This window comes from Thamnophis elegans, chromosome 4, assembly GCF_009769535.1.
Source record: "Thamnophis elegans isolate rThaEle1 chromosome 4, rThaEle1.pri, whole genome shotgun sequence".
NCBI classification, from domain to species: Eukaryota; Metazoa; Chordata; class Lepidosauria; order Squamata; family Colubridae; genus Thamnophis; species Thamnophis elegans.
In genome coordinates this window covers 11,698,749-11,724,893 of record NC_045544.1, presented here as the reverse complement: position 1 = coordinate 11,724,893, position 26,145 = coordinate 11,698,749, and the positions used below count along the sequence as shown (strand labels likewise).

General features: G+C 38.5%; 1 protein-coding gene across 1 annotated transcript in view; it reads right to left on the bottom strand.

Annotated features, from left to right (window-relative positions):
- ADGRB3 (adhesion G protein-coupled receptor B3) overlaps positions 1–26,145 on the bottom strand; it is a 556,344-nt gene that overhangs the window by 139,440 nt on the left and 390,759 nt on the right. The window contains exon 18 of the mRNA XM_032214959.1: positions 24,171–24,273. Coding sequence (XP_032070850.1) covers positions 24,171–24,273 — 103 coding nt within the window. The remainder of the gene's footprint in view (positions 1–24,170; positions 24,274–26,145) is intronic.

Sequence of the window (26,145 nt, the reverse complement as noted above, 5' to 3'; positions counted from 1 at the left end):
GAAATAACTGGAGTCAGTAGAAACATCAGAAGCTTTGTGCAAAGATCAATGCCACAATTGACAGACGTCATTGACACACTACTGGTCAATGATGATAGATTGGGAGAGGTCAACATCAAGAGAGGAATTTTTGAAGGAGACCCACCACCTCCACTACTATTATCTGTGCACCCTCTCCTTTGGAATGCACCACAAATAAAAGTACATTTAGAAATGAACCTATTTTTCTTTCAGCCCAAATATAAACTGGTTATCTCTGGCAAACAATCTAGGATTATCGATAGAAACAATTTCCAATATTTTGTGAATGGGTGGCAAGCCAGAATGCATTAAAATATCACAAAATTAAAATGTTTTCACTGAATAACATGGGTTTTTTTTTAAAAAAAAGGAGGAGAACGGGTTGGGATAATACACATGGAGGAAGAAGAAACCTTTAGAAATCTTTATGGTGGGAATCTGTGGTTAACATGAGAAATTAGATTTTCTAATGCAATATAAAAACACGGAACAAGCTACAAAAACCAAAGACTGTCTGGAGTCAACCAGGGGCAAAATAACACTCTTATTGCAAAATCCATTAAATACAAAGTAAATAACCATGAAAATCTATAAATTGTCCATTTTTGTATTCTCAATTGAGATTTTCACTGTTCAGAAAATATTGACTAAGGAAATATAGTGTTCTAATAAAGACAGCTTGTTTTAACATTATTTCCAGTTTCTCAAAAGAAGTATATGTTTCTCTATTCATTAGTGGTAAAATTCCCTCCTTCCTCAAGGTACTTTTTCAAAAGGCAGTTGGACTTCATTTTTCCTTGAAGACACTTTGCTTCTCATCCAAGAAGCTTCTTCGGTTCTGACTGAAGGGTGGAGGATTTATATTCCTTGCAATCATCTGGTCATTAGCAATCCTCCCCCACCCCACAACCTCCCCTTTAGTAATAATTATGAGAAGAAAAGTTAATGAGCTAGTGATCATCTAGAATAGATGATCTACTAACATAAAAAGAAAAGACCCATATCACAAAATCTTTACTAGAATTAAAAGATAAGATCTTAAGAACAGCATACAATACCCACTGAGTTCCTCGGACTTTATTTCTAGGAAACTGGTTTTTGAATTGTAGCCTGAATGTTTTTGTTATGTTTCCTAGACTAGCTTGCCACATTCACATGTATGGTTGACACTGTTCATTTATACTTTCAAGTACTTCAGCCTCCTGTCATATTTTTTTTAATTCCAGGTTAAGAGCAGAAAAATCTTAAATGAACCCTGGAGCTACCTGACAGAGATGCAGGATTCTATTTAATTAGTCTGTTCTGTTTAGCTGTACTTTTGGGGTTAGGATCCAAGAGCAAACTAACACCACTTCACAGTGTTTTTACAGCCCTCTCTAAGCAGTTTACAGAGTCAATGTATTGCCCCCCAACAATCTGGGTCCTCATTTTACCCACCTCGGAAGGATGGAAGGCTGAGTCAACCTTGAGTGGGTGAGGCTGTGGGCAGAGTTAACCTGTGGCACGACAAAACCGCGCTCAACTAAAGCGCGCCCGATTAAACTGCGTCGCTGACGTCATCAGCAGGGCAACAACAGCGAGCACAGAGAAAGAAGGGTGCTTTAAATAGCGCTTTGAAAGCAAGCTGATTCAAGTTAAGGTAAGGGTTAGGTTTAGGTTTAGGTTTAGGGTTAGGGTTAGGTTAAGGGTTAGGGTTAGGGTTAGGTTAAGGGTTAGGGTTAGGGTTAGGGTTAGGTTTAGGGTTAGGTTAAGGGTTAGGATTAGGGTTAGGTTTAGGGTTAGGTTAAGGGTTAGGTTTAGGGTTAGGTTTAGGGTTAGGTTAAGGGTTAGGTTTAGGGTTAGGTTTAGGATTAGGTTTAGGGGGGTTAGGTTTAGGTTTAGGTGTTAATTTTAGGTTTAGCGTTTACAGCATGCTTTTTTCTCCGCGCTGTCGTGCTGTGATGACGTCAGCTACGTGGTTTCGTCGAGCGCCCTTTAGTCGAACGTGGTTTTGTGGTGGAACCGAGTTAACCACTGTGCCATCATGGTTCCTTTTTGTTAAATTAAAAATTAAAAATTAAACTAAACTAAACTAAATCCATGAATGCATTTTTTAAACTTTTTTTATTTTGGCAAAAAATGCTGTACTGTACTGGCAGGATAAGATTCATACACTTGCAACAAATTAGATAGATAGATAGATAGATAGATAGATAGATAGATGGATGGATGGATGGATGGATGGATGGATGGATGGATGGATGGATAATAGATTGACAGATGGATAGACAGACAGACAGACAGACATAACTACAAGGAGGGTACAGTTCCCTATGTATACATATATTATAGTTTTATTTTTCTTCTAATATGTGAATAACTGATTTGAAATTCAAAACAACTTTTTCAAGGTCAAACACACCGCTTCAAGCTGATAATATTTTGAATGGGAAAGTTGTACTTTAACCTACTTTTTTCATGCACATCAGGGTGATTAAATAAGCCACTCAAAACAGCAAGATTTGTTAAAGAGAAGTGAGAAGCAAAGTTTTAACCTATGACTTTCAAGACAAAAAACTGTTGATCTCCTGTAAACTGTACTCCCTAAAGATGCATTTTAACACTACATGCAGTTGTTTTTATTGCTGGGCCTGGTTGGAGCTATCAGAATTTATTCTACCAGCGTAGCTGAGTGAAAGCACAAATGACAGTTTTTGCAACAGATATCTATTTGAACCTGCCAATCAACAGGTACTGCCTGACCCTTCCTGGTCACCATGTGATAGTCAGCAGGCAGCCTTTTGTATAGACTGTAGTTCTTAGTGAGATTTCTGAAGCAATGAAAAATAATGAAAGGTAAATTTCCAGAATACAATATATTGTAGATTGAAGGTGCTTTTCTCAGCATTTGGTGTGCCTACACAATGGTGGGCTGTGTTCTGGGAATCGCTGAGGTTACAGTAACTTCCCTATGCCTAAACAGATTATATGTTCTTTGCTTCAACTAATTTTACAGTGGGATTTGGCTGGCTGTTAAATCAACACTGAACTAAGCTGGTTAAAAATGAAGTATTTCAGATTAACTACATTGGGCCAGATTTAGGCATATTAGCTGCCATGGATTCTTGAATACCTTACATGGTAAGATTCTGTTGCAACCTTCTCTTTAAATTAAAGGAACAAATTATCTTGACTGTTCAACCACGCAAGAAATCCATGATTGCAAGGGAAGAGTTCACACTGCAGTTTCCTTCCCATGCTGGTGTTATTCCAAGTCACAGGAATGACAGCACTAGCATGGGAAAGAGCTGTGAAGTTCATTCCTTCCGTATAACCAAGGATTTCCAACTTTCCAGCGAATTACATTGAGAAACTATGTCACTAAGAGCAATGGGGAAAGACTACACAGAAGAAGCAATTGAGAAAAAAAAACAGAATTATATGCTTGGACGGCATAAGGAGAAATTTCTATTGAAAGTCTTTCCAGTTCTCCCCATATTAAAACCACAAGTTGCTCCTCTTGAATACAATTATTTACTGAAGAAAACATTGCTGTTTTTAATCAGTCCCATTTTCAGAATAGTAGAATTCCTCTTCTTCTTTTTTTTAAGTGCATATTTTATTCATGTATAAGTAATAGAAAAATAGGTTAAGGACTGCTGGCTAACTAATACAGAGTTCAGATATTTTTGGAATTAGTTATTAACTCATTATGCAATTTTTAAAAAGTAGAAAATGCTCATGTGGTCACTGAATTATATTAAATGTAGTGTGAACCTTTTAGCTAAGGACAGCTTCGGCAATCAGATATTTAGTGCTGCACTAAATATTAATGCACAGCCCAAAGCAATCCAAACCAACCAAAGATCAAGCAAAAGAGGAGCTTTTTAGATGGTTCTGAAATGTCAAGTCTTCGGGGAACAGATAGGAAGTAAGACGAAGTTGTGGCACTGGTTAGCCAATCGTATTTGGATGAAAGGGAGAATATAACCAATGTATGGGATAGTGGAAGAAACAAATATTAGAGCCGTGGTGGCGCAGTGTTTAAACTGCTGTACTGCAGGCCACTTCAGCTGATTGTTATCTGCAGTTCGGCTGTTCAAATCTCACCGGCTCAGGGTTGATTCAGCCTTCCATCCTTCCGAGGTGGGTGAAATGAGGACCCAGACTGTGGGGGCAATATGCTGACTCTGTAAACCGCTTAGAGAGGGCTGAAAGCCCTATGAAGCAGTATATAAGTCTAACTGCTATTGCTATTGCTAAATATGTTTTCTATTGCACAGTCAACTGGATGATGTCACCTGTGACCTCAAATTGTATACTCCAAATGTAGGGTATACAAATCTGGACAATTACTAGATAGCAGCAGCCTACTGTATGGATCTATCTTTTAGATCCCCTTTAGAGCTTTTCCAGATTTATACGGTCTAAGTTTTGTAGCCCACCTTTGAGTGCAATTTCATTATTTGCCCTTGTACGCTCTATAAGCTGCAGCAGAAGCGCAAACCACTTTCTTTGGCAATGAAGGCATCTATTGTCTGTTGCGCAAAGCTGTGCTACAAGGGCAGGCAACAAGCTCATCCTAGCAGCATAGCCGAAAAGGATAGGGACTCTCATCCGTGTTGCCGTGACAACGCAGCAATGTGTTCCATCTGGCTTTCCCCTCTGCTGTGAAGCAGGCAGTCAGGCTGCCCTCAGAGAAATGATGGATAAAACTGCCTGTTGCTCACCTGCAAAACCAAAGGGGTTCTTTGCGGGATTACAAACCTTTGCAAGAAACAAAGGGTCTAAATGATGTTAGACCTCCACTGTTGTCTCATTGTTCCCCCAAAGGGACACATCTGCATTGGGGAAGGGAAATAGGTCTCCTCTTTAGGTCTATTGTATAAAAATACAATATTTTTAGCGAGGCAGCATCCTTTGGCTAAAGGAAGAGAAGCCCCAGGAGCCTTCTCTTGCCTGCTATGCTCTCCTCCTTCCCCAAGATAAAGCCTTTATTGGGAGTACCAGCAAGTGGGGGGGCTTGGTGAGGAACAGAACTTGTGCTTAGAGTAGAACAGCCGGGAATGGGAAAGGTTGAAAGATTGCCTTACCTTTTCTCTTCTCTAACTGGGATGTACCTCTCAATGTGCTCTGGACTGCAAATTTAACTGGGGTTATCATACTGAGGCTTCCTGAAGGATTCATGCAGTTTCATATCCAATAGCAATAGCACTTACACTTATATACCACTTCACAGTGATTTACAGCCCTCTCTAAGTGGTTTACAGAGTCAGCATATTGCCCCCCAACAATCTGGGTCCTCATTGCATCGAGCCGAGGTGGCGCAGTGGCTAGGGTGCAGCACTGCAGGCCACTTTAGCTGACTGTGATCTGCAGTTCAGCAGTTCAAATCTCATTGGCTCAAGGTCGACTCAGCCTTCCATCCTTCCGAGGTGGGTGAAATGAGGACCCAGACTGTGCGGGCAAGTTGCTGATTCAATTTGCTAAAAAAATTGTAAACTGCTTAGAGAGGGCTGAAACCCCTTTGAAGCGATATATAAGTCTAATAAATAAATAAATATATATATTCACCCACAAATTTGGCAGATATACCTTATTGGGCTGCTTTCTAGAAATTTTACTATTCGGACTATACTTCGTCAAACCCATGGAATCTCATCCCAATTGAGATGGCTACATGAAAGCTTTTGCACTTTATTTTCAAAACACTTAAGCACCTTTTCAAGCATCCTGTCACAATCAGTGTTGGGATTCAAATAATTTAACAACTGGTTCTCTGCCTTAATGAGCCGAGGTGGCACAGTGGTTAGGGTGCAGTACTGCAGGCCAGTTCAGCTGACTGCTATCTGCAGTTCAGCGGTTCAAATCTCACCGGCTCAAGGTTGACTCAGCCTTCCATCCTTCCGAGGTGGGTGAAATGAGGACCCAGACTGTGGGGGCAATATGCTGACTCTGTAAACTGCTTAGAGAGGGCTGAAAGCCCTATGAAGTGGTATATAAGTCTAACTACTATTGCTATTGCTATTCTTCCAACAACCAGTTCATCAAACTGCTCAGAAAGTTAACAACTGGTTCTCTTAAAGTGGTGCGAACTGGCTGAATCCCACCACTGGTCACAATCCATATTTTTTTTTCTAGAAACGTGCATTTTGCAAAACTGTCTTCCCATCACTTTAGCTCACCTCTAACTTTTATGCAGGGTTAGGGTGGGAATGTATGAATTTGTTCCATTCAGGATTTCAAATGAGCATCAGAAATAAAGGTCATATATTTTGTCTCCAATCACATTAAAATTTCCCTGATTGTAACTTTTATACATTTTAGAGGGCAACATAGAAGGCTCTGAAAGTCCTAATTCAAAACCGGGCCTTCAGATTGTGCATTTCTTCTGTAGATGCTCTGCAAATCAAACAAGCTGGAGAAATACTGTAATACTATTCTAATAAGGACATGTCCTATTGCTGGGATATCTTGGCTCAATGACACAACAGAACTCTTATCTAATTCCAATCATTAACAACACAAAGCTTTTTATAGCAGCAATTACTTTGTTAACACTCAACATAGGAGGGAGGCAGCCAAAGCAGAGACTTTGAGAGTCCTTCTGAAATACAAGCTACATGAAATCCCAGCACAAAGAACAACACATTAATCCCACCTCAAAACTCAAGATACAACAGCAATGTGCTTTTCTGCTTTACTGGTTCAGCCTTCCCTGAGAGGCCTGAGATGAAGGTTGTAAAAAGAACAACATTTTGATTATTGTGCCATCAACTAACCATGAAGAGAGCCTAGGAAAGTTATTTGAGATGTAGTTTACTGGGGACTGTGAATTAGGATATTTAATAATTACAGAGTAGATGAACAATCCTACTTCAGACAAAATACAGCTATTTGTTTCAAAGTCAAATTATAAGTATATTTGCTGTCAGTTTGTAATGTTGCGCCAAGTTCAATAGCTTTTTCACCCAGCTGCAGGACTTCTCATGCCAGACACTATTCATTTCATCTGGAAAAGATTTTAAAATGTATTCTTTATCCTTTAAAAAATCAGACACTGTAGAAATTCATCAGACAAATATTTGAGAAATGATGCTAACGATGATATTGTTTTCCTTCATGCTTGTTTGGTTTTTTTACGATATTATCTGCTATGTTTGTTATAAAGTCCATAATTATTAAGCGATTCCTTCTTAACATTATAGTTTTCTTTACACAATTTTTCTTTGGAGAGCTTACACAATGAGAACAACAGACAAAAATGATATAACATGATATATCAGGGGTTTCACAAAAGTGGTAGATTGAATGCATTATGAGCAAAAAAAAAAAAAAAAAAAGCAAAAAAGCACAGAAGCATTGATTGGCCCCAAAGTAATATTTTGGAGTTACAAATTATTGTAACTAGTCTTCCTATAACCTAATTAGCCAAATTGGTTTCTCTTTAATCTATGAAGGCAAATATACGTGTCCCAGGATAATGTTGCAGGATCCAACCTGGGCTGGTCACCAGGACCAGAGGTTTTGGCTTTTGAGTTTTCGAACTCATGCTGGAGCCCATCTTCAGGGAACTTCTGTCTAGCTGCTAGAGAAAAATTCCCTGAAGACCTTTTCATGCTCCAGCATGATTCTGAAAGCTCGGAAGACAAAACCAACCCAGATTTGATGCTCAGTTTGAGATATATTGGCCCACTCCAAGATGAACACAACTGCATATTAGCCAAAGGCAAAGAAAGATGAGGGTATTAATACGAGAGGTCCACCATTAAGCTGCCATAAGCTCCTTGTTGTCTAATCAGTAGATAAGACTGATAGATAAGACTTGATTAAGGAGGGGAGGGGTCCTTGGTGCTCTCTGAGCTTGGTTGTTTCCTTGCAGACACTCCATTAACAAACTTGGTAACGTCATCAATGTTGGCACTGATGACTAGCACTGCTGATGTTATCTAGTTTGGGTAATGAGACATCTGCAAAAAAAACAGGCAAGCTCAGCAAGCATGAAGGACCCCTCATTTCAACCCTGAGTTACAAATGCTCTCCTTTATTAGCTTTTGAGTAAGCCGGTAGATCAGGTACATGGGGTTATTATCGTAAGAAACCAACATTAGAGCTGAATCCACCTGACCCTGCATGAATGTAGCCAGGATATGAAATTAGAAACTTTAGGAAGTCAGATGATTTAAAAGCCAGGCAAGCAAGAATTGTACATCTTCAAAGGTGGGAAGAGACTGCTACTCTGGGGAGCTGCTGATGGAAATGGCATGTTTGCTTAGGACATCTGTTATCGCTCTTGTTATTGAGGGGACTGAAAACTTGGCTGCCCTCTTAACTGTCTTACTTCAAGGCAGTTTGCACCTTGTGATAGTTGTCTTAACATTGTACTTTGCATCAAGCTCACCAAAGCACACTACTTTTTTGGGGATATTTATTTATTTATTTGTCTTGTATGCCGCCCACTCCCGGAGGACTCCGGGTGGCTCACAAAAGACAAGGGAAAGGGGGGAATGAGACAAAGACAACATATTAAAAACAAAACCAACATTCACAATTTCCGTGGAGGTAGATGCTTCTCAGCTCCCCCCAGCCTGCCGGAACAGCCAGGACTTGGTGGCTTTGCGGAAGGCCGGGAGGGTAGTAAGGGTCCGGATCTCAACAGGGAGCTCGTTCCAGAGGGCCGGAGCTGCAACAGAGAAGGCCCTCCCCCGGGGAGTCGCCAGACGACATTGGCTGGCAGATGGAGTCCGGAGGAGACCCAACCTGTGTGATCTAATTGGTCTGAGAGAGGTAATCGGCAGGAGGCGGTCTCTCAGGATAGTCTTGCTTGCTTGCTTGCTATATCATTGAGGCTGGTTGGCCTTCCAGGAGCAAGATTAGGCAGCAATTCCCCACCCTCACCCCACCCCATGAGGTTGTGTTTTAATAGAGAGAGCATTTTGGCTGATAGAAGTTGGCTTTGAAACCTCACAGGGTGGAATGAATTTCAATAGAGTGGAGTGGGGGGGGGAGAGTCTCATTCTTTTGGATTCTTGTGGAATCTATTTTCACTTCCCCCACAACATCCATATATAGCTCTTGAGCTGGGCTGCAGCTGCAGCTTCTTTAGCATGGCTAGTTAGTACAACCCTCATCCAACATAGTTAGATAACACTGGCTTAGGAAGAAACTGCAGTAGCTGAGTGGAGTGATTTATTGGATGGATTCTGAAGAAGCCAACCTTGCTTTGCAGGTTTTAGGATTGCAGCTGCTTTTTTAAAAAAATGTTTAATTCTTTACTTTTGAAGGAACCCCCAAATCTACAGTATCCCCACACCTATTTGGATTGCACAGACACATGTCCTGTCTGATTGCAGCTATTAATATCCATATGAATCCTAATTCTCCCAGCAGCTTTCTCTTCCACTTCCTTCTCCTCTTCCATCATGTAGGCAGTTATACAAATTCATGTATTTTGAGAACCCTTGATCTTGTTTTCTTCCCAGCACTATTGGAAATTTAAGAGATTTCCAATATGGTAATGGCTTCTGTCAGAGCCTATGATGATAATCAAGGAGGTATGGTTTGACTCTCCTACTGTAGTACAGTTCTCTAGCGAAATGCATAGTAGAATTGTCTCCTCTCTGTATGCTCATATCTTATTAAATTCAATATCAGCACACTGACTGCTGATGCAATCTTTCAGTATATGGGAGTCAACATCAGATTTGATTAAACTTTTAACAAGTTTCATACAGAATTATTTCTCTCTCCCTCTCTTATACTACTTTCTTGCCACTCTTCAAGAAACTCAGTATGGAATAGATGGAGCTTGGAAGCTATTCCATTGGATCTTCAAACAACTCCTATATGGTCATTTCAATCAACAGACTCCAGAAAGTCTAGCATCGCCGATGAGCTTCACACTGACAGAGCTTGGAATCTTTAGTTTCCGTCTATCATTCTTTCTATTACACCACTCTAGTCTAGGATGGCACTATTGTTTACACAGAGGAAGCATGGCTTTGAAGGGAGAAAGACTCACATCTTCCTTTAAAACGTTCAGGTGATAGAGATGCTTTCTCTGCCTGATAACCAAAGGTATCAGTGATGCCAGGATAGAGTGGACAAATGATGGGTCTGCAACTTCATTTCAGAAATGTCCTGGGTGCAGAACAATTTCTGCAAGGAAAGGATAGACGTGTCCAGAAAAGAATGACAGAAAAGAACAGGGGGAGAGAAAGAAAAGGAGATGTTCTACACACTTTCTGCTGACTCTGCTTACTGATATCTTTAAAAGGATCTCTAGTACCTTGTTAAGGGAGTCATCTGTCTTGGAGATAATCAGAGCTTTGATTAAAAACAAACAAACAATTTGATAATAAATAACACTGTGACCATGGAAGGAGGTGAGACAAGGCAGAGAAGAGCTCCAGAGAAAGATGTCCTCAAAATGGCTGGGCTCTGGTTGTAGGGGAGAAGGTACCAAGGCCAAGACTGCCAGGACTGCGGTTGTATCTTGTGTAGGGAGGCTAGATGGGAGAGCTTTTGGGGGAGATCCAACAGATAGAGAGAGGAGGGGGTTCCTGCATCATGGCTTGGCAGCTCTGATCCCTATTTGTCTCCGTCTGCTAACTTGGTTTCAGGCAAAAAGCATCAAAGAGTGAAAGCAAGAGAAATAGGATATCTTTGTTTTTTCCAGGCCAAGCATTATACTAAACCTCGCTTGGTTCCCTGCCCCTCGCCAGTTCTAACTGGACAGCCTGTTTCTTAGCAAATTGGAAACATATCCTTGCTGCAACTACTGCAACTAAGAGCCGAGGTGGCGCAGTGGTTAGGGTGCAGTACTGCAGGCCACTTCAGCTGACTGTTATCTGCAGTTCGGCGGTTCAAATCTCACCGGCTCAAGGTTGACTCAGCCTTCCATCCTTCCGAGGTGGGTGAAATGAGGACCCAGACTGTGGGGGCGATATGCTGACTCTGTAAAACCGCTTAGAGAGGGCTGAAAGCCCTATGAAGCGGTATATAAGTCTAACTGCTATTGCTATTGCTACTATTAGTGCTGGCCACAAGTGATTTTTTTTCAATGAATTAAAAGAACTTTACCGAAAAAGATAACCCGCTCCCCCGCATAGGCAAAACAGATACAATTATATATACAATTGTATACAAATTGTATACAAATATTACCAGGATGTTGCTACACGTTCCACAAGAATGATTTTAAAAAAATGAAAAATGTGAAAAGAGCAGGCCAGGGAGAATATAGAATTATTTTTATATCCAAAACATCTAGCTACTGAAACTAGCCTTGAAACACAAACTGCATGCAACAACGGACATTTTTTCTCAGAACCACTGGCTGCCAATTTTCCTGAAAGCAACTGGCCACTGTTAAGACTTAAAAAACGCCCTAGACTGACCACATATCATCCTCAGTGTGGCAATTCCATTATCAAGTATTCAGAAGTAATTTTCAGCCACTGTTCCTATACAAATACCGGCATTAAAATTACTGCAAGCGATATCACAGTCTTTGGAGTCCCAAGTGCTAGCAATGAAATGCCTGAGAATTGCCACCACTCTGCCATTGACACATAATTATCAGTATGGCTGTACTTGATCCGATGGATATATATTGACCATAAAACCTCTACAGGGTTAAGTAGAAAGAACTCATCTTTAATATTTAAGATCTGAAATATATAATGGTAGCACGATTCAGGATTCAATCCGTGTGAATATTTTAAAAGGAATCCAAATATTTATTAGAAAGAAGAAATATTATGCAACATAATTAATCTACAGATGCACCCATTTTATCATTAATCACTTGACAATGACAAGGTCAGCTGTCTAAGAAAATAATCTTATGAAACATAAATCAACCCTGATTTTTTTTTGTAAACAGTGAAAGATGGACAGATTTGTCCACCAAATAAGGGCAGTCAGATAGTAAAAATGAAACCCAATGTTATAGTGATAAATTTGCATTTTATGATATTCAGAGCTAGTCTTTAGAAACTTCATCATGAACATTTCCAGGACTTGGAAAACTGAATTGGTTTAAAATGGCTTGGCACCAGGGTCCCTATTTAAGCATTTATCCAGATTCAGCCAGTCACATAAGGAATGTTAATTATTAAAATGCTAAGAGTTAAGGATTCCCACTTCTTGAAAGATGCTGAATTTGGATCCCAATGGATCTCGCCTTTTATCATTGGGAACACACTGCCTTCTCAGAGATGGAATCTCACAAGCCTCAAAGACAATATTTACAATACTTTTAGTTTTGGGAGTGTTCAGGTACAAGTTATCCTGGGCTGCCTTAATTCAATAGGCTGTTGATATTTTTTCATTGTTGCATTTTTACTTTTTATTCTATGCCATTGTAAACTGCTTTCAGTCCTTTTACTCTATCAGTGGTGACCTTGGGAGGGGATGAAAAAAGCTCAATGATAGCCAGGTATTTTTATTGGGGTAACACCCCACACCCCCAGGAGCCACTGCTGATTTGGTCCTTCTGTCCCTCTTCTCGGAGGACCAGCCCATTTAGCCCAAACACACAGAAACACCTTGTGGGTTTTGTGAGGCTTTAAGTAAAATAATAGTCCTCTCTAGCCAGAAGTGATGAATCAGCAAACTGCTGCTGGATCTGGAAAGCAGCCATTTCTGAGCTCCCCCTTGATTAGGATTGTCTCCTCTTTTATGGTAGCAGGAATACCATCCACAGTCCAGAATACAGCAGTTCTCTTTTTCTCAAAATGACAAAGATTCTTTCCCTCACTCAGTCCTTTATTTCCTGCCTTTTTCCAGTCCCTCTTCAAGAGGCTGCCTCTTCTTTTTTCCCCCCTCTGAGCTGCTGAGCTCCATAGTTCTGCTCCCGCATTTTGATTTCATTGCCTCTGCTGGAGACTACATCTCCCAACAGCCTCCCCTGCAATCTCCTCCTCTTCCCCCACCTTCTTTTGCGTTCAAGAGGTCAGTTTCCAGCCACAGGGGCAGGAGTGAAATACTACCGGTTCAGGCTGGTTCGCCTGAACCGGTAGGAAAAAATGCGACAATTTATACAATTTATATTGGCTAGAAATCGGGTGGCACAGCTGATTGTTGCACAGCTGATTGTCGGAATTTTTTTAAAAAACTTTTTAAAGATTTTTTTTTTACTACTGGTTAGGGCACAAAGCAAACAGGTAGCAGACTTCAGAGCATTTCACCCATACAAAGGGCTACATTGCTTTTTGTATCCTACAATAGCAATAGCAGTTAGATTTATATACCGCTTCATAGGGCTTCCAGCCCTCTCTAAGCGGTTTACAGAGTCAGCATATCGCCCCCCATAATCTGGGTCCTCATTTCACCCACCTCGGAAGGATGGAAGGCTGAGTCAACCTTGAGCCGCTGAGATTAGAACCGCTGAACTGCAGATAACAGTCAGCTGAAGTGGCCTGCAGTACTGCACCCTAACCACTGTGCCACCTCGGCTTTCACTGGTAATCAAGCTATAGGGAACCGACAGACAAGTGCTACAGTATGATTTTTTCTTATTTTTTTTTTAAACTTATCCTGTGCACTCTAATAAATTGGACTTTGTTACCACAACAGTTCTTATGTCTATTGAGACAAATATTGACAGAGTATGTGCTTCTGTATGAATAAATCTGAACGGTTAACTCACAACTGAAACTAGCACAGATTCTGGTTAGCATCAGTTTCCATATTGTCTTGTTTCTTCCTTAGTTACCATTTCTCCAAAAAGATGAACTGAATAATAACCTGAACTATTTTTTTTCTTTATTATACGTAGACACGAAAGAAGAAGAAACTATTGCTACTTTTCCCTATCTAATCTCCTCTGAATGTTTTCAGTGACAACACCCTGAATTCTGGACCAACGGGAAGTTGGAGTATGTGGTACCGGTTCCTAACAGTTCACACCAGTTCGGTAGAACTGGTTCGTCAAATCTACCGAACTGGTTAGAAGAGGTTCCACCAGTGGAGATGGAAAGCAGGCCACACCTACAGAAAAGGTTCCAAAATTTTTTGAAACCCACCACTGACAGACACACACACACACACAGATTCACACACAGAGAGAAACAGAAGAGAAAGAAAGGAAGAAAAAAAAGGAAGAAAGAAAGAAATAAAAAAGAAAGAAAGAAAGAAAAAGTGAGAGAGAGATGAAAAAAAGGAAAAAGGGACAGAGACAAAAGGAAGGAAGGAGAGAGAAAGAGAGAGAGAGAGAAAGAAAGAGAACACATGGCTGGCAAGCCACTCCCACCAGGTCACATGGCCAGCAAGCCACTCCCACAAAGGAGGCCACACCCACAGAGTAGGTTCGAATTTTTTTTGAAACCCACCACTGATGTGGTAATATTAGTATAATTATGAATTATCCCTTTGAAGAATTCTAATAAGAGAGGATAATTCATAGGATTAAGAGTTTATGTAGGCAGCTTCTCGTTAATAGTTTCTGTTATTTGAATTGGAATCCGACCAAGTATAGAAGTACTGGAGAATGAGGTGAGAAGGAAGAATGGGATGCCAAGAATAATTTTCTTGACTCACCACCAGATTGCTTGAAACTACTTTAACTGGGCCCTATCATGTTATCGCCCTTCAGTGCTAAGATACGGGGATGATTTCCGGAAGGAAAAAGATGTTAAAAACTGGTACCTGAAAATGCACATTGACAAATTCCACTTTCCAAACAGCAAGTCTGGGTGACATTGAAGTGGTTCAAGCACAAGTTCAATCAGTAAAGATCTGAAATTATTTACTTTCATTACTGAAAGACGGTTTTCAAAGGCTTTCTTTGGCTCACAACAAGGGGAGGCTTCCATGGTAGCTTATATTGCATATCGTTTCCTTTAGTTTTGAAAGTTAAACATGAGCACCAGTCCTTACAATGATTATTAGTATTATTTATTAAATATGTATGCTACTAAATCATCTAGCCCAGGCTTGTTCAACCTGTGGCCTATAATAAAAATGTAAACAAATATAAAGGAAATTTGCTATTTATATATACTAATTATGCTATAAATTTTGTATGTGGCTCAAGATAATTCCCCTTTCCCTCAGTGAGGCCCAAGCAAGCCAAAAGTTTGACAATCATGATCTAGACTGTGTGGCACTTAAAATTTCAATAAAACATCCTCAGTAAGAAAATTAACATGAACACAACAAAACGTTCAGGATAGGAAAACTAAACCACACCCACAAATAACATCATGAAACAATACTATGTGGGTAGCAAATGAGAAACAAAAACAACAATTAAAATGCACAACAAATAAGCAAAATAGCAAATCTTCAGCACAAAAGAGTAGGCTCAGAAGGGAATCGGGTTTTGTAGCAACGTTAAGAAGATTAAAAATAAATCCCCAGCCACCCACTGAGGAGTGGGCGTGCTCAAAAGCTATAGATTTTCAGGGAGCAATGAAGAGAGAAAATGGAAACCTTAGTGAGAGGAAGAACAGAACAGAGTAGCACAGACTGAAAAGGAGAAGGTATTCATTTCTTTATGAAGATCTTTTCGATGTCTGCTCTTTCCTGGAAAGTTAACATTACCAAAAACAAGTCAAAACGTATGACACTCTATTAAAAGCCATCTTGTTGTGATACATATGTCCAAACATTGATGAAATAGACATTTGGAATACCATTGTCTGCATCTTAATAACAAATACTCTCTAGTGGAAGAGTATTTCACAGCTTGAGGTGCTTCCGTTGAGAAGCCACTTCTATGGATTTTAGAGGGCTAGATTTCATTTGATAATAGTAAAAGCAAAAAGCATTCAATTCATGGTGGAGCAAGAGATGACTGCCCTTACAAGCTAATTTTAGTGGTGTAACTTGTTACCCCTTTCCAATTTTCGATAGTTGAAACCACATGGTTTTCAAAATGTCTCACGTGTTCCCAACTATCAGAATATCTTTCTGTGTAAATTCATTGAAAGTATATTCAGTTCTAGAAAATTGCAATATAAAAGAATGTTTCGTAGTCTAGAGAAAAAGCCGAACAAAAACTGCTTCTAAAAGAACTCATAGAGATTGTTAAAGGGACTCTCTTCATCCTCTTCACTTGCATTTGACAGCTGAGATTAAATCCCACCATTTGTTTCCAGATGAAGACCAATATTCAGGAAGAAATGTCATTTTCCCCTTCAAGCTCTTTTTAATTTGGCTACGATATTCTGAAATTCCTATTGACTTTTGGAAGAACAGACTGACAACCCATATGTAGGACTCAGAAGGAGAAAGAACTCCACATTTGAGCCCACCTATTAGAACACTGGGATTTTCCAATTAAATTTATTTCATTAAGGAATAAGACTTGGATAAGAGAGTCTGTGATGAATTAGAACTTCAAATAACCTTTGGCACTGGTCATGCTGGTAGGAGGGATAGGGCATTGCTGTTTAGCCACAGTGGAAGGCCCATAAATTCTCTGTTAGGACTAAACAAAGCTTTGAAGGCTTTGCTTCATTCTGATTCATTTGCTTGGGAAAACAACCACACTGGGAAAGGTGGTGAGGTGGTACAAAAATTGAACTCTCTTCCAATTACTGGGGGTGCTACAAATGAGATGAACAGTTGCCCCCCATGTAACACATCATATCAAAGCAAAGCATTGTTGCCTAGCATAGGCCTATTTTCCATAAACTATTTTTTTATTACTTAGACAAAATTCAAAAGATCTAACACCACCCAACTATGCCACAATGATAAGAGACTACTGGTCTTAGGATTTTTGTTCTGGGTCTGGACATATTGGTAAAGAAGAATTTTATATGTGACCTTAAACAGAGTAATATTTAAGGGCAATATCAGTCAAGGCATGATGTACTGGTTGCCTTTCCTCATATAATTTTATCCACATTCTTTGAAATGGGAGAAGAGAAACCATCTAATCATACACTAGTTCTCCCTGGTTAGAAACACAAAGCTAATTAATATGAAAAATAGGAAGTATTAGTAGGCTGATCAGCTAAACTCCATGAAGAGTTATACTGATACACATCCTAACTCAGAATCAAGTCACAAGCTTTGCAGGCAGATAATTCCAGTTCAACCCTAGGACTCTTAAACTAGAATTGGAAAAGACCTTGAAACTGAAACAGATGAGCCAACAATCTCACAAGGCAAGGTAATTTTGTTATTCTGGATGTTTCCCTGAAAGAGTTAGGTTATAGAAAATTGAGAGCAGGAGTTGGAATCTTAAGTTAATCAGATCAGACTTGGATCTCTAATATATGCTTCACATCCTCCATTGATAAGCATTAGCGTTTTAGAAATAATTATTTGGGAACCTTGTTTTAGCCTTCTGACTTTAGCAACCTCTGTAAGAATCAACTGGATGACCCATTTAGAACCTAGTTTCTGAATCTCCTCTTCGGCAGTCTTAATTAGAGTACTACAAAAGTCTTATTATTTAGAGATGTCAGCAACATTCTACATGTATTGTGGCGAAGTAGGATTGCATCTCAAAGGATAATGTGTCATGCAAACTCTACTTAACACAAAGACATACCAATTGACTAAAGCTAAGAAATAAGGAAAGATCCTTAGCTACCTTCTGCCTTATGAATTTTTTGCCATTACTTTAAATAATCTTCTTGTCCTTCAAGAATAACTCAGAAATTATGTTAATTAGCTGATCTTCTTGTCCTTCAAGAATAACTCAGAAATGATGCTAATTGGCTGATCCCAATTAGCTTCTTTATATACCTTTTGATTTTTTGTGTGTATTTAAAATGAAGTCATGATTTGATGTACAGTATATTTCCCACCTACCCATCCACCCCCAAACATGGATGCCAATCACAGACTTGAAGAGGGAAAAGATGTTCATAATACAGTATGCTAAAATTAGAGCACAACCTAATGATTTCAAGCTGCAAGCAAGAAAATGAAAAATCTAAAATTAAATTCTTTGTAGCACAGGAGGAGACAACAAGCCAACTTGGAAATTGTTATGTGACTTTTAAATCTTTTTAAGCTTATTCTTTTTTAAAAATTTTATAAATATTAGGTGCAGCTTCCAATGTAGTATGTGGAGTTGCCCAAAAGCAGGGAAGAAATAAATAGAGAGATTAGGCTCTAGTGGAACTATCATAAGCTCATGGCCTGCATATGTTTGCAGCACTGAGCAATAACTTTGGGCAAAAGATAAATACATCACTGTCAGCCATAATACCATCCAGAATTGCTCACTTTTGCCATGCACTTAGAATCAACATAGATTTAGATTGTCACTTGTTGGTTGCCAACCTAAATTTACTTTAATGGATGTAAACCAATTCAGTTCTACCATAAGATTTTCCTGTGTTTAACACTGAATATTGGATTTGGCCTTAGGCTGAAGATTTTTTTTTTTTGTAAATTAAAATACCAGGCAGCACCATGCCAACATATATTTCATAGGTGTTGCGCAAATGCCACCTGTTTGTGGAAGGAGGGGATTTAGGTATTTAGGTATTTATTGGGATTTATATGCCGCCCTTTTCCCTGAGGGGACTCAGGGCGGCTTACAACCACAGGAGGGCGGCTTACAACCACAGGGTTCACATGCATTTGTGAAACCACATACAGTTGAGTCTTTTATTGCATTTACTTTTGTAGGTTTTGTCCCTAGGAACCTTGCCTGAGTCCAGGAATTTTTTTCAGAAGCTACAGATATTTCAAACTCTTAAAATTTGCATGGTAGCCTTAGAGAGGAATTTCTGGATTCCAGCAATAACTGAGGCTGAAATTCTGTTTTGCTATGGGCACTTCTAGTGATATAACTGTGTTGTCTTCATATGCTCTGAGGTTTAATAAATAAACAAATAAATGTGTGACTTCCATGGGAAACATTGCTTGTTCCTACCCTTTTCAAAGATATTTCAGCTTTGAAGAAATCAGAAGCGCTCTGCAAGAGCCTGATACATATTCAAGCATTGGCTTCTTCAGTGACATAAAAAACATCCCAATCTATTTTCCATAATTTAGTTAGGGAAAAGTGCAGTCCCTTTAAGTCCTTGAAATTTTATGATACATAATCATAAAGCCCATTAATGAGAAATAATGGTTAATTCTACCCTCACCTTTCCCACTATAAAAATAAAAAGTATACCCTATAGTCTTTCTATGTTGACTGCTTTCTCAGAATAAAATTTTAATCTACAAATTCCTCTTACTTATTGATTAGTGTACTTAACTTTAAAACATTTTTTAAAGAATCCTGATTCATACACTTAGTATTCAACATTGGCTAGATAGCATATAAATTACTGGCTTCTAATGCCTGCTGGGATGGGCAACACTGTGTTCTGCCAGTTCATCTCTTTTCTCTGTGGTCAATCCAAGCCATGGTGATTGGCAGAAAGAGATCCTGCCCCCGGTCCCTACTGTGTGGAGTGTTGCAGGGATTTGCACCTATTCAACATCTAAATGAGGTGCTGGGTGAGCTCATCCATCACTATGGGGTGAGGGGGTCATTGGTATGCTGATGGCACCCAATTATACATCTTTGCCCCTGGTGGATTAAGTGGTGCTATGAACATTTTACCCTGTGCCTGCAAACTGAAAGAGTCTGGATAAATAGCAATAACATTTAGACATCTATTGCCCCATAGTCTTTTACAGCACTCTCTGAGTGGTTTATAAATGTCAACATATTTTCACCAATGATCTGGATCCTCATTTTACACACCTCAGAAGGATGGAAGGTCTGAGTCAACCTTGAACCATTCAGAATCAAACTCCTGACTGTGGGCAGAGCCAGCCTGCAATGCTGCATTCTAACCACTGTGCCACCATGGCTAAGTCTTGTTGAAGAACAATAGCCTTCAGCTGAAGCCTGACAAGAATGAATGGCTTTAAATTTTTGGGCCCACCTGATCCAGGACTATGCCATTTTTGGTTCCAGAGGGGGATGCACTACCTAAAACAGACCCTATGCACAAACTGGGGGTGGGGATCCTCCTAGACTCATAACTCCGGATCAAAGAACAGTGGCAGTAATGATTAGGAGGGCCTTTCCAAAACTTTGAATTGTGTGCCCATTGTCCTTGTTCCTAGATCAAGGGCAACTGCTCACAGTCATCCATGCCCTATACACCTGATTGGACTATTATAATAGGCTATACATGGGACTTTTTTTTTGAAGAGTATCCAAAAATTTCAACTGAGAAAAATGCAATGCAGTGGGCAGTTACTTGTGTGCCTTCTAGAACACACATCACACCTCTGCTCTCTGAACTACATTGGTTACCAGCCTGTTTCTGGAATCAATTCAAGATGGGCCCAAAAATTTAAAGCCATTCATTCTTATCCAGGGCCTTGACCTGGATTATTTGAGACATTGTCTTCAGTAGCTGTGTCACCATATGTATGCATGTTGTGGTCCTATCAGCTGAGGAACTACATTTGGCGGGTTCCAGATGATGGTCTTTATTGTCATTGGTACAGGAGCCCAGGAGAGGCAGTTTTTGCCCTCCCAGAGGCGCAAGGAAAGTCTCCAGAGCTTGAGGAAGGTGACCCCCGCCCATGGTGCAGGAGGCCAACTAGGCTATGCCCACCATGGCCACGCAACCGAGCAGAGAACCTGTTGCTGAAATTTTTGAAGCCCACCCTACCCTCGAGTGGCTCCATCTCTGTTGATTTCCCCAAAGTCTCTTAAAACCTTATTGTGCCATCAGACCTGAAAACCACAGGGGACTGGTGAGATACTGAGGTGGCTCCATGGTTATTAACATCTGCTCTTAACCTAAATATCTCTTTTCTCTTAGTGTTGAGTTTTTTTTTAAAAAAAATAAAAGTTTATAATATTAGTAATAGTTATTTTTACACATTATAGAAGTGTTTTATCCTCGCTCTACATCGCCCGGAGTCACCTATTTTTGAAATGGGCAGCTATGTAAATTTGATGAGTAAATGAACGCAATGCAATGAAATGAAGATGAAAACAGCTTGAAACAATAAACCAATATTCAAATTCAGCCAGGTTTGAAATGTAGCTCTTGACATGCTACCCAAAACCTGGCATGATCTCTCAACCACTAGAAGTCGCACAATCCTGTTCTAAGAGAAGATGTTCTTAAATGAGGCCACCATTCTTCTTGAACAGGAAAAAGAAAACAAGATGTCTCTTTCTGCTATTAAAAGAGACACGGGGAAAATGTGCAACTCTTCTATTCACTGATGAATAAAAGTACAAAGTCACAAAAGTACAAACTATAATCCTGAATAAGGATTTGGTTAGTGTAATACCCACTCAACTTATATTTGTCTAGATATATTTCTTTTGCAGAAAGCTTGGGAATCAACCCAATTCCAGATCTAAATATTCTGAAGTGCTTAGTCAAATAAACCATGTAGGATAACTATGAGATCATCATCTAGTTTCAATTCTGAATTTTGAACGGTTAAAACACACACTTATTTTCATTAGATAGAGTGATAACCTCTCCCAAAGTTAAATACATATCTGAATTATGGCTATATTTGAAAATCTGGCATAAAATTATGCAGAAAGCATGAAGTTAAGCCTGGTATATGAGCTCAGAATTAAACAACACTGATTTAAATTGCATTTTGCTGTTAATTAATAAATAAAGACACATGTTAGATAGAATATCTTATTCTACTCTTTATCCATACAAAATACTTTCTTAGCAAATTATAAGAAACTGTACAGATAAAGAAGTTTAGGAATCAAGAAGTAAAGAAGCTTTTTATGAAGGGGGGGGGGAGAAGATATATAGAGTTGTAAATTTATGTTGGTTTCATTGTTAAGCTTGTGGTGGGTGAATGGGGAAGTAAAGGGGCAAATAAAATCCACCAAGTATTTAAAATACTTTCTAAAAAGAAATACATTTGACACAATAGTATCCTCCTTCACCCAACTCTGTATTCAGTGACTTTCACACAGGCATGATGATTTCTTCCTGCAAGATAATAGGTGGAAAAGATCCACAGTTGGCAATATATACTGCATATCCAATACAGTATTCACCTTTGCTTTGAAACAACAGGATATCCATAGCAAAGTGACTGCTTGGCATGTATATAAAATTGAGCCTGTAGATCAGTGGTGGGTTGCAGGCGGTATGCCCCGGTACAGGCATACCGGAGCCTGCCCGGAGCACTGAGTACCGTTCCGGTACGGTGCTCCAGAGGGCCCACCTGCGTTCCTTAACTGTCTTTAAGCTCTTTGGAGCTTCCATGCACGGTGTATACAGCGCCTGTGCAACGCTCTGCCAAGCAGCTGGAGAATTGCAGAGGTTCGCAGAGGCGTCGCTGGATGGTAAGATTCATGCATGGGCTGCGTGCATGTGCACGCACACTGTATGCATTCATGTGGAAGGCACCGGGGCACCTTGCAATGGGATCTGGAACCCACCACTGCTATAGATGGATGAAGGTGGCACACTTCTGAAGACCTGATTCATGCATTCATATTTCAGAATTTATGTAGATTAACTGATTTAGGCAAACAGGGACTTTCATAAAATGTGTTAGTTTGGGGACATTCATCTTTCACAGAGATTATTGCTGGACGGCTGTTTAACTTTCTTCCTTATAGACAGAACTGTTATTTGCATATACTTCTTCATGTGCTAATTTATTTAAGAAGCCTATCCTACGATTTGAGATACTGCAACACTAAGGTTTGGAACGATCCAGGCAGAATAATGAACTTTAATTCCACTGCACCCACCAATGCATCATCAAAACACTATAGGTCTGTGAAAGAATTTTTGATTTTCTTTCCTTGAACAATGTGATAAGCCAATGGTGAAATTACCACTGATTATAATAAATTGGGACAGGATCTCATCTGCATATAAACTTGAAAGGTATAATGAGATTCATGAAGGTAAATGTTACAAAGAAATACCTAAAATTGTTAATTATTTTGAGAGAAGGAGAGATTGGGATCAACAGTGCAGCTAATGTCAAAACATTTATCTTAGCTCCTCAGCTTTACTTGGAGTGACAGTACAATCCCAAACATTTGTCATGGTTCATGCACTGCAAAACAGGATCTATGCAACTTGCTTGCTGTAATGATAAACCCTTCCAATTATGCCTTTGACAATGCAACAGCTCTCAGGACAGAGTATAAATCACCTTTATTCTTTTTATACAACTAATCTTTAGCTAAGTAGTTTCTCAACAGCTGGAAATAGTAATATGAGCCGTAAATCACAGAATTGACAGTTGGAAAGTCATAGATTACAGGGTTCACATACTAGGTCCACAGGAAACCTTAAGTACTAATTTCCTCAAGTCTTTTAAACTTTAAAATTAAAGGAATTAGAAAAACACAGTTCTCGAGATTATGTTTGGGTTAAGCTCCGAATTTACGCAAATGGTTCATTTCACACCTGCACAAATAACTGTGGTTGACTCAAACTACCTAGAACATCTCATACAACTTTAATCTTAGTCTGATCCATAAACTAATAGAGAAATAGTTGAAACTAAGCTTATGCATATGTATTACATGTATGTATTAAAGTAAATGTTATTAAAGTCAGTAAAACTATTGTTCGTTGACTTTAGAATCAGAATACCAGTGTTGTCAATGGATTGCCATGCTTCAGGTGAAGAAAACTGAATCTATGCTTGAGAGTCATATCTCATTAAAAAAAATAAAACTCTTATTCCTTTTGGCCAAACCAAGTCAACACCATTAAGATAAAAGATAAGAAACTGAACAACACAGGCAAAGAACATATCAACAATCCTTTTGATGACAGTTAATCAAGTTTTGCTTTAACATTCACCAGATATATATGTACACTCAAGTACACTTTATTTTCTAAGACTTTATCTGTCTTTACTGAATGTCAGTGTGCTAAAAAAGACAAAAAAACATTGTAGCGCTATTCATTATAGCTACCATAATGAGGTAGAATATATGATTTTGATGCATCATATCTTTGAACTTTGTAATATACATATGTTTGCTTTTGAAAATACCACTCATCCAGAAGGAATTATAGGAAATGGAGGTTTGGAAAGGAAAAACATTTTCAACAAAACATGTTGAATCTTTTTTTCCACTTCCTAATATTTCACCAGATAACTGTCAATTTCTGCAAAGGGTCTTTTTTGTTGTTGTTGCCAAAACTGAAAAGAAACCAGCTGTACAAAAACAGATTGCAAGCAATTAAAATATAAAGGCAGTTTAGTCATACCTTATTATGTGTCTGTGTTTGTCCAACCAATATGAGAATATTTGATGATATAATAGATAGGCAGAAATTAATTAGAATTATGGACCTCTCAGATCTGATGTACCTGTTCAAGTAAACACACACACACACATACACACAAAAGATTTTTTTAAAAAATATATATATAATCCATATCAATGTAGTAAATTCTTATTAAAACAAATCATTAATACTGATAATTTTTAAAGTATTTAATAACCATTTTAAAGCATAAATATAACTTCAGTAGTTTAAAATTAACTTTTTAAATGAACATTTAAATGAGTATTTAAACATCTTTTAGTTGGCATTGCACTGACTAATAATAATTAATATCAGCATTGGGAAGAAAGAAGCAAAGAATGTTTCAACAACAGTAAAAAATTAGTAACACATATGGTAGATTTTGAAGTTTCCAATCTCGAATTATTTTGATACTCTAACATCCACTTCAAAAGGATGCAGCTGTTTGAGTGGTTGCAGTCCACTGGGGAATTATTTTTACAGATGCCACAGAGAAATGACTATGAATTGAATTAACTATGAATGATAAATTTACTCATGTCCTTCCCATTCTCATAGGACATACAGTGGACATTACTGGAGGATTATGCCCACAAATGCAGTAGGAATATCTGAGTGGATGTTCATATGATTAACAAAGCTAAATTGATGGTTACATAGAAATGGATTATTCAGATTCAAAATGGAACATTGTTTGGCTAGATTTGTTTCACTAATTAAAGTACTGCTTAATTATGTTTTACAAAGTATATAGACATTAGATGAGATAATTCATTCCATTGCTAAAGAGTAAATCTTGCACAAACTTAATTTTAGTAAATTAATAACATCTCATTTACTAGATGGACTATCATGACTTTATCATTCAATTTAAGGGAAAGTTCATAATATTTTGTACACATTTATAAATATATTGTAAAATTTTCATCCCCTCTGATAATTATTCAAATAAGTTACAAATCTTGATATGATTTTTTTAAAAAAAATGAGGTTTGATGTTTCAAGTCACCTCCAAAAACTGAGTTTGGAGTAAGCACAGATTCAAAAATTATAGTAATATATTTTTAGATAGTTCCACAAACTCCATGTTCTACTATAGCCACATGCCTCATATCAAACTGTTTGAGGATAATGGATACTCAAAGTTATATTGGGAAGAAGGGGAAAGTTTGCGCAAGCAAACTTCCATTCATGTATATTTTGAACTAAGATATTTGCTCCTAAAATAGTGAGTTTCAAAGAGAGGAAGTAGAAAGTTTAGCGCTACTAAATAATTTAAACTTCTCCAAAATATTATATTTTATAAAATATATTTAGTATCTAGAGATATAATTCATTTTCTTAATTCAGCAAAATTTATTTTATTACCTGATACTGCACATTGGATATTATGGTTTATGTATATAAACATATTTGTCCACAAATTATACGAATCCTGTATGAAACCTGATTAATAAAATACCTCATTTTTATGTTGAAAAAAAATATTTTGGATTATACATAACTGGGTATATTTTAAAGCTACTACAAAATTATCAAGGAGCTATACTACAATTTGATTTGCTCAATCAAAATCTCAGATTTACAAGGTTTTTTTTTTTTTTTTTTTAAATATGAATCATTCCGAAACAAGCAATTTTGCTACATGGTTACTGAAGAACACAATGGGTAATTTTACAGAAGTATGAAATCAAATCAATTTATTACAGACATGATGGGCTACCTCTGTATCTTTAAAGGGACCTGTATAACGTGGCACGACATAACCGCGAACATCAAAAGCGCGGCGCTAAAACCGCGATGTCAAAAGTGCGCCAACAGCGCGACGACAACAGCGCGCCAACAGAAGCGCAACTTAACTTAAGGTAAGGTTTAGGGTTAGGTTTAGGGTTAGGTTTAGGGTTAGGTTTAGGGTTAGGTTTAGGGTTAGGTT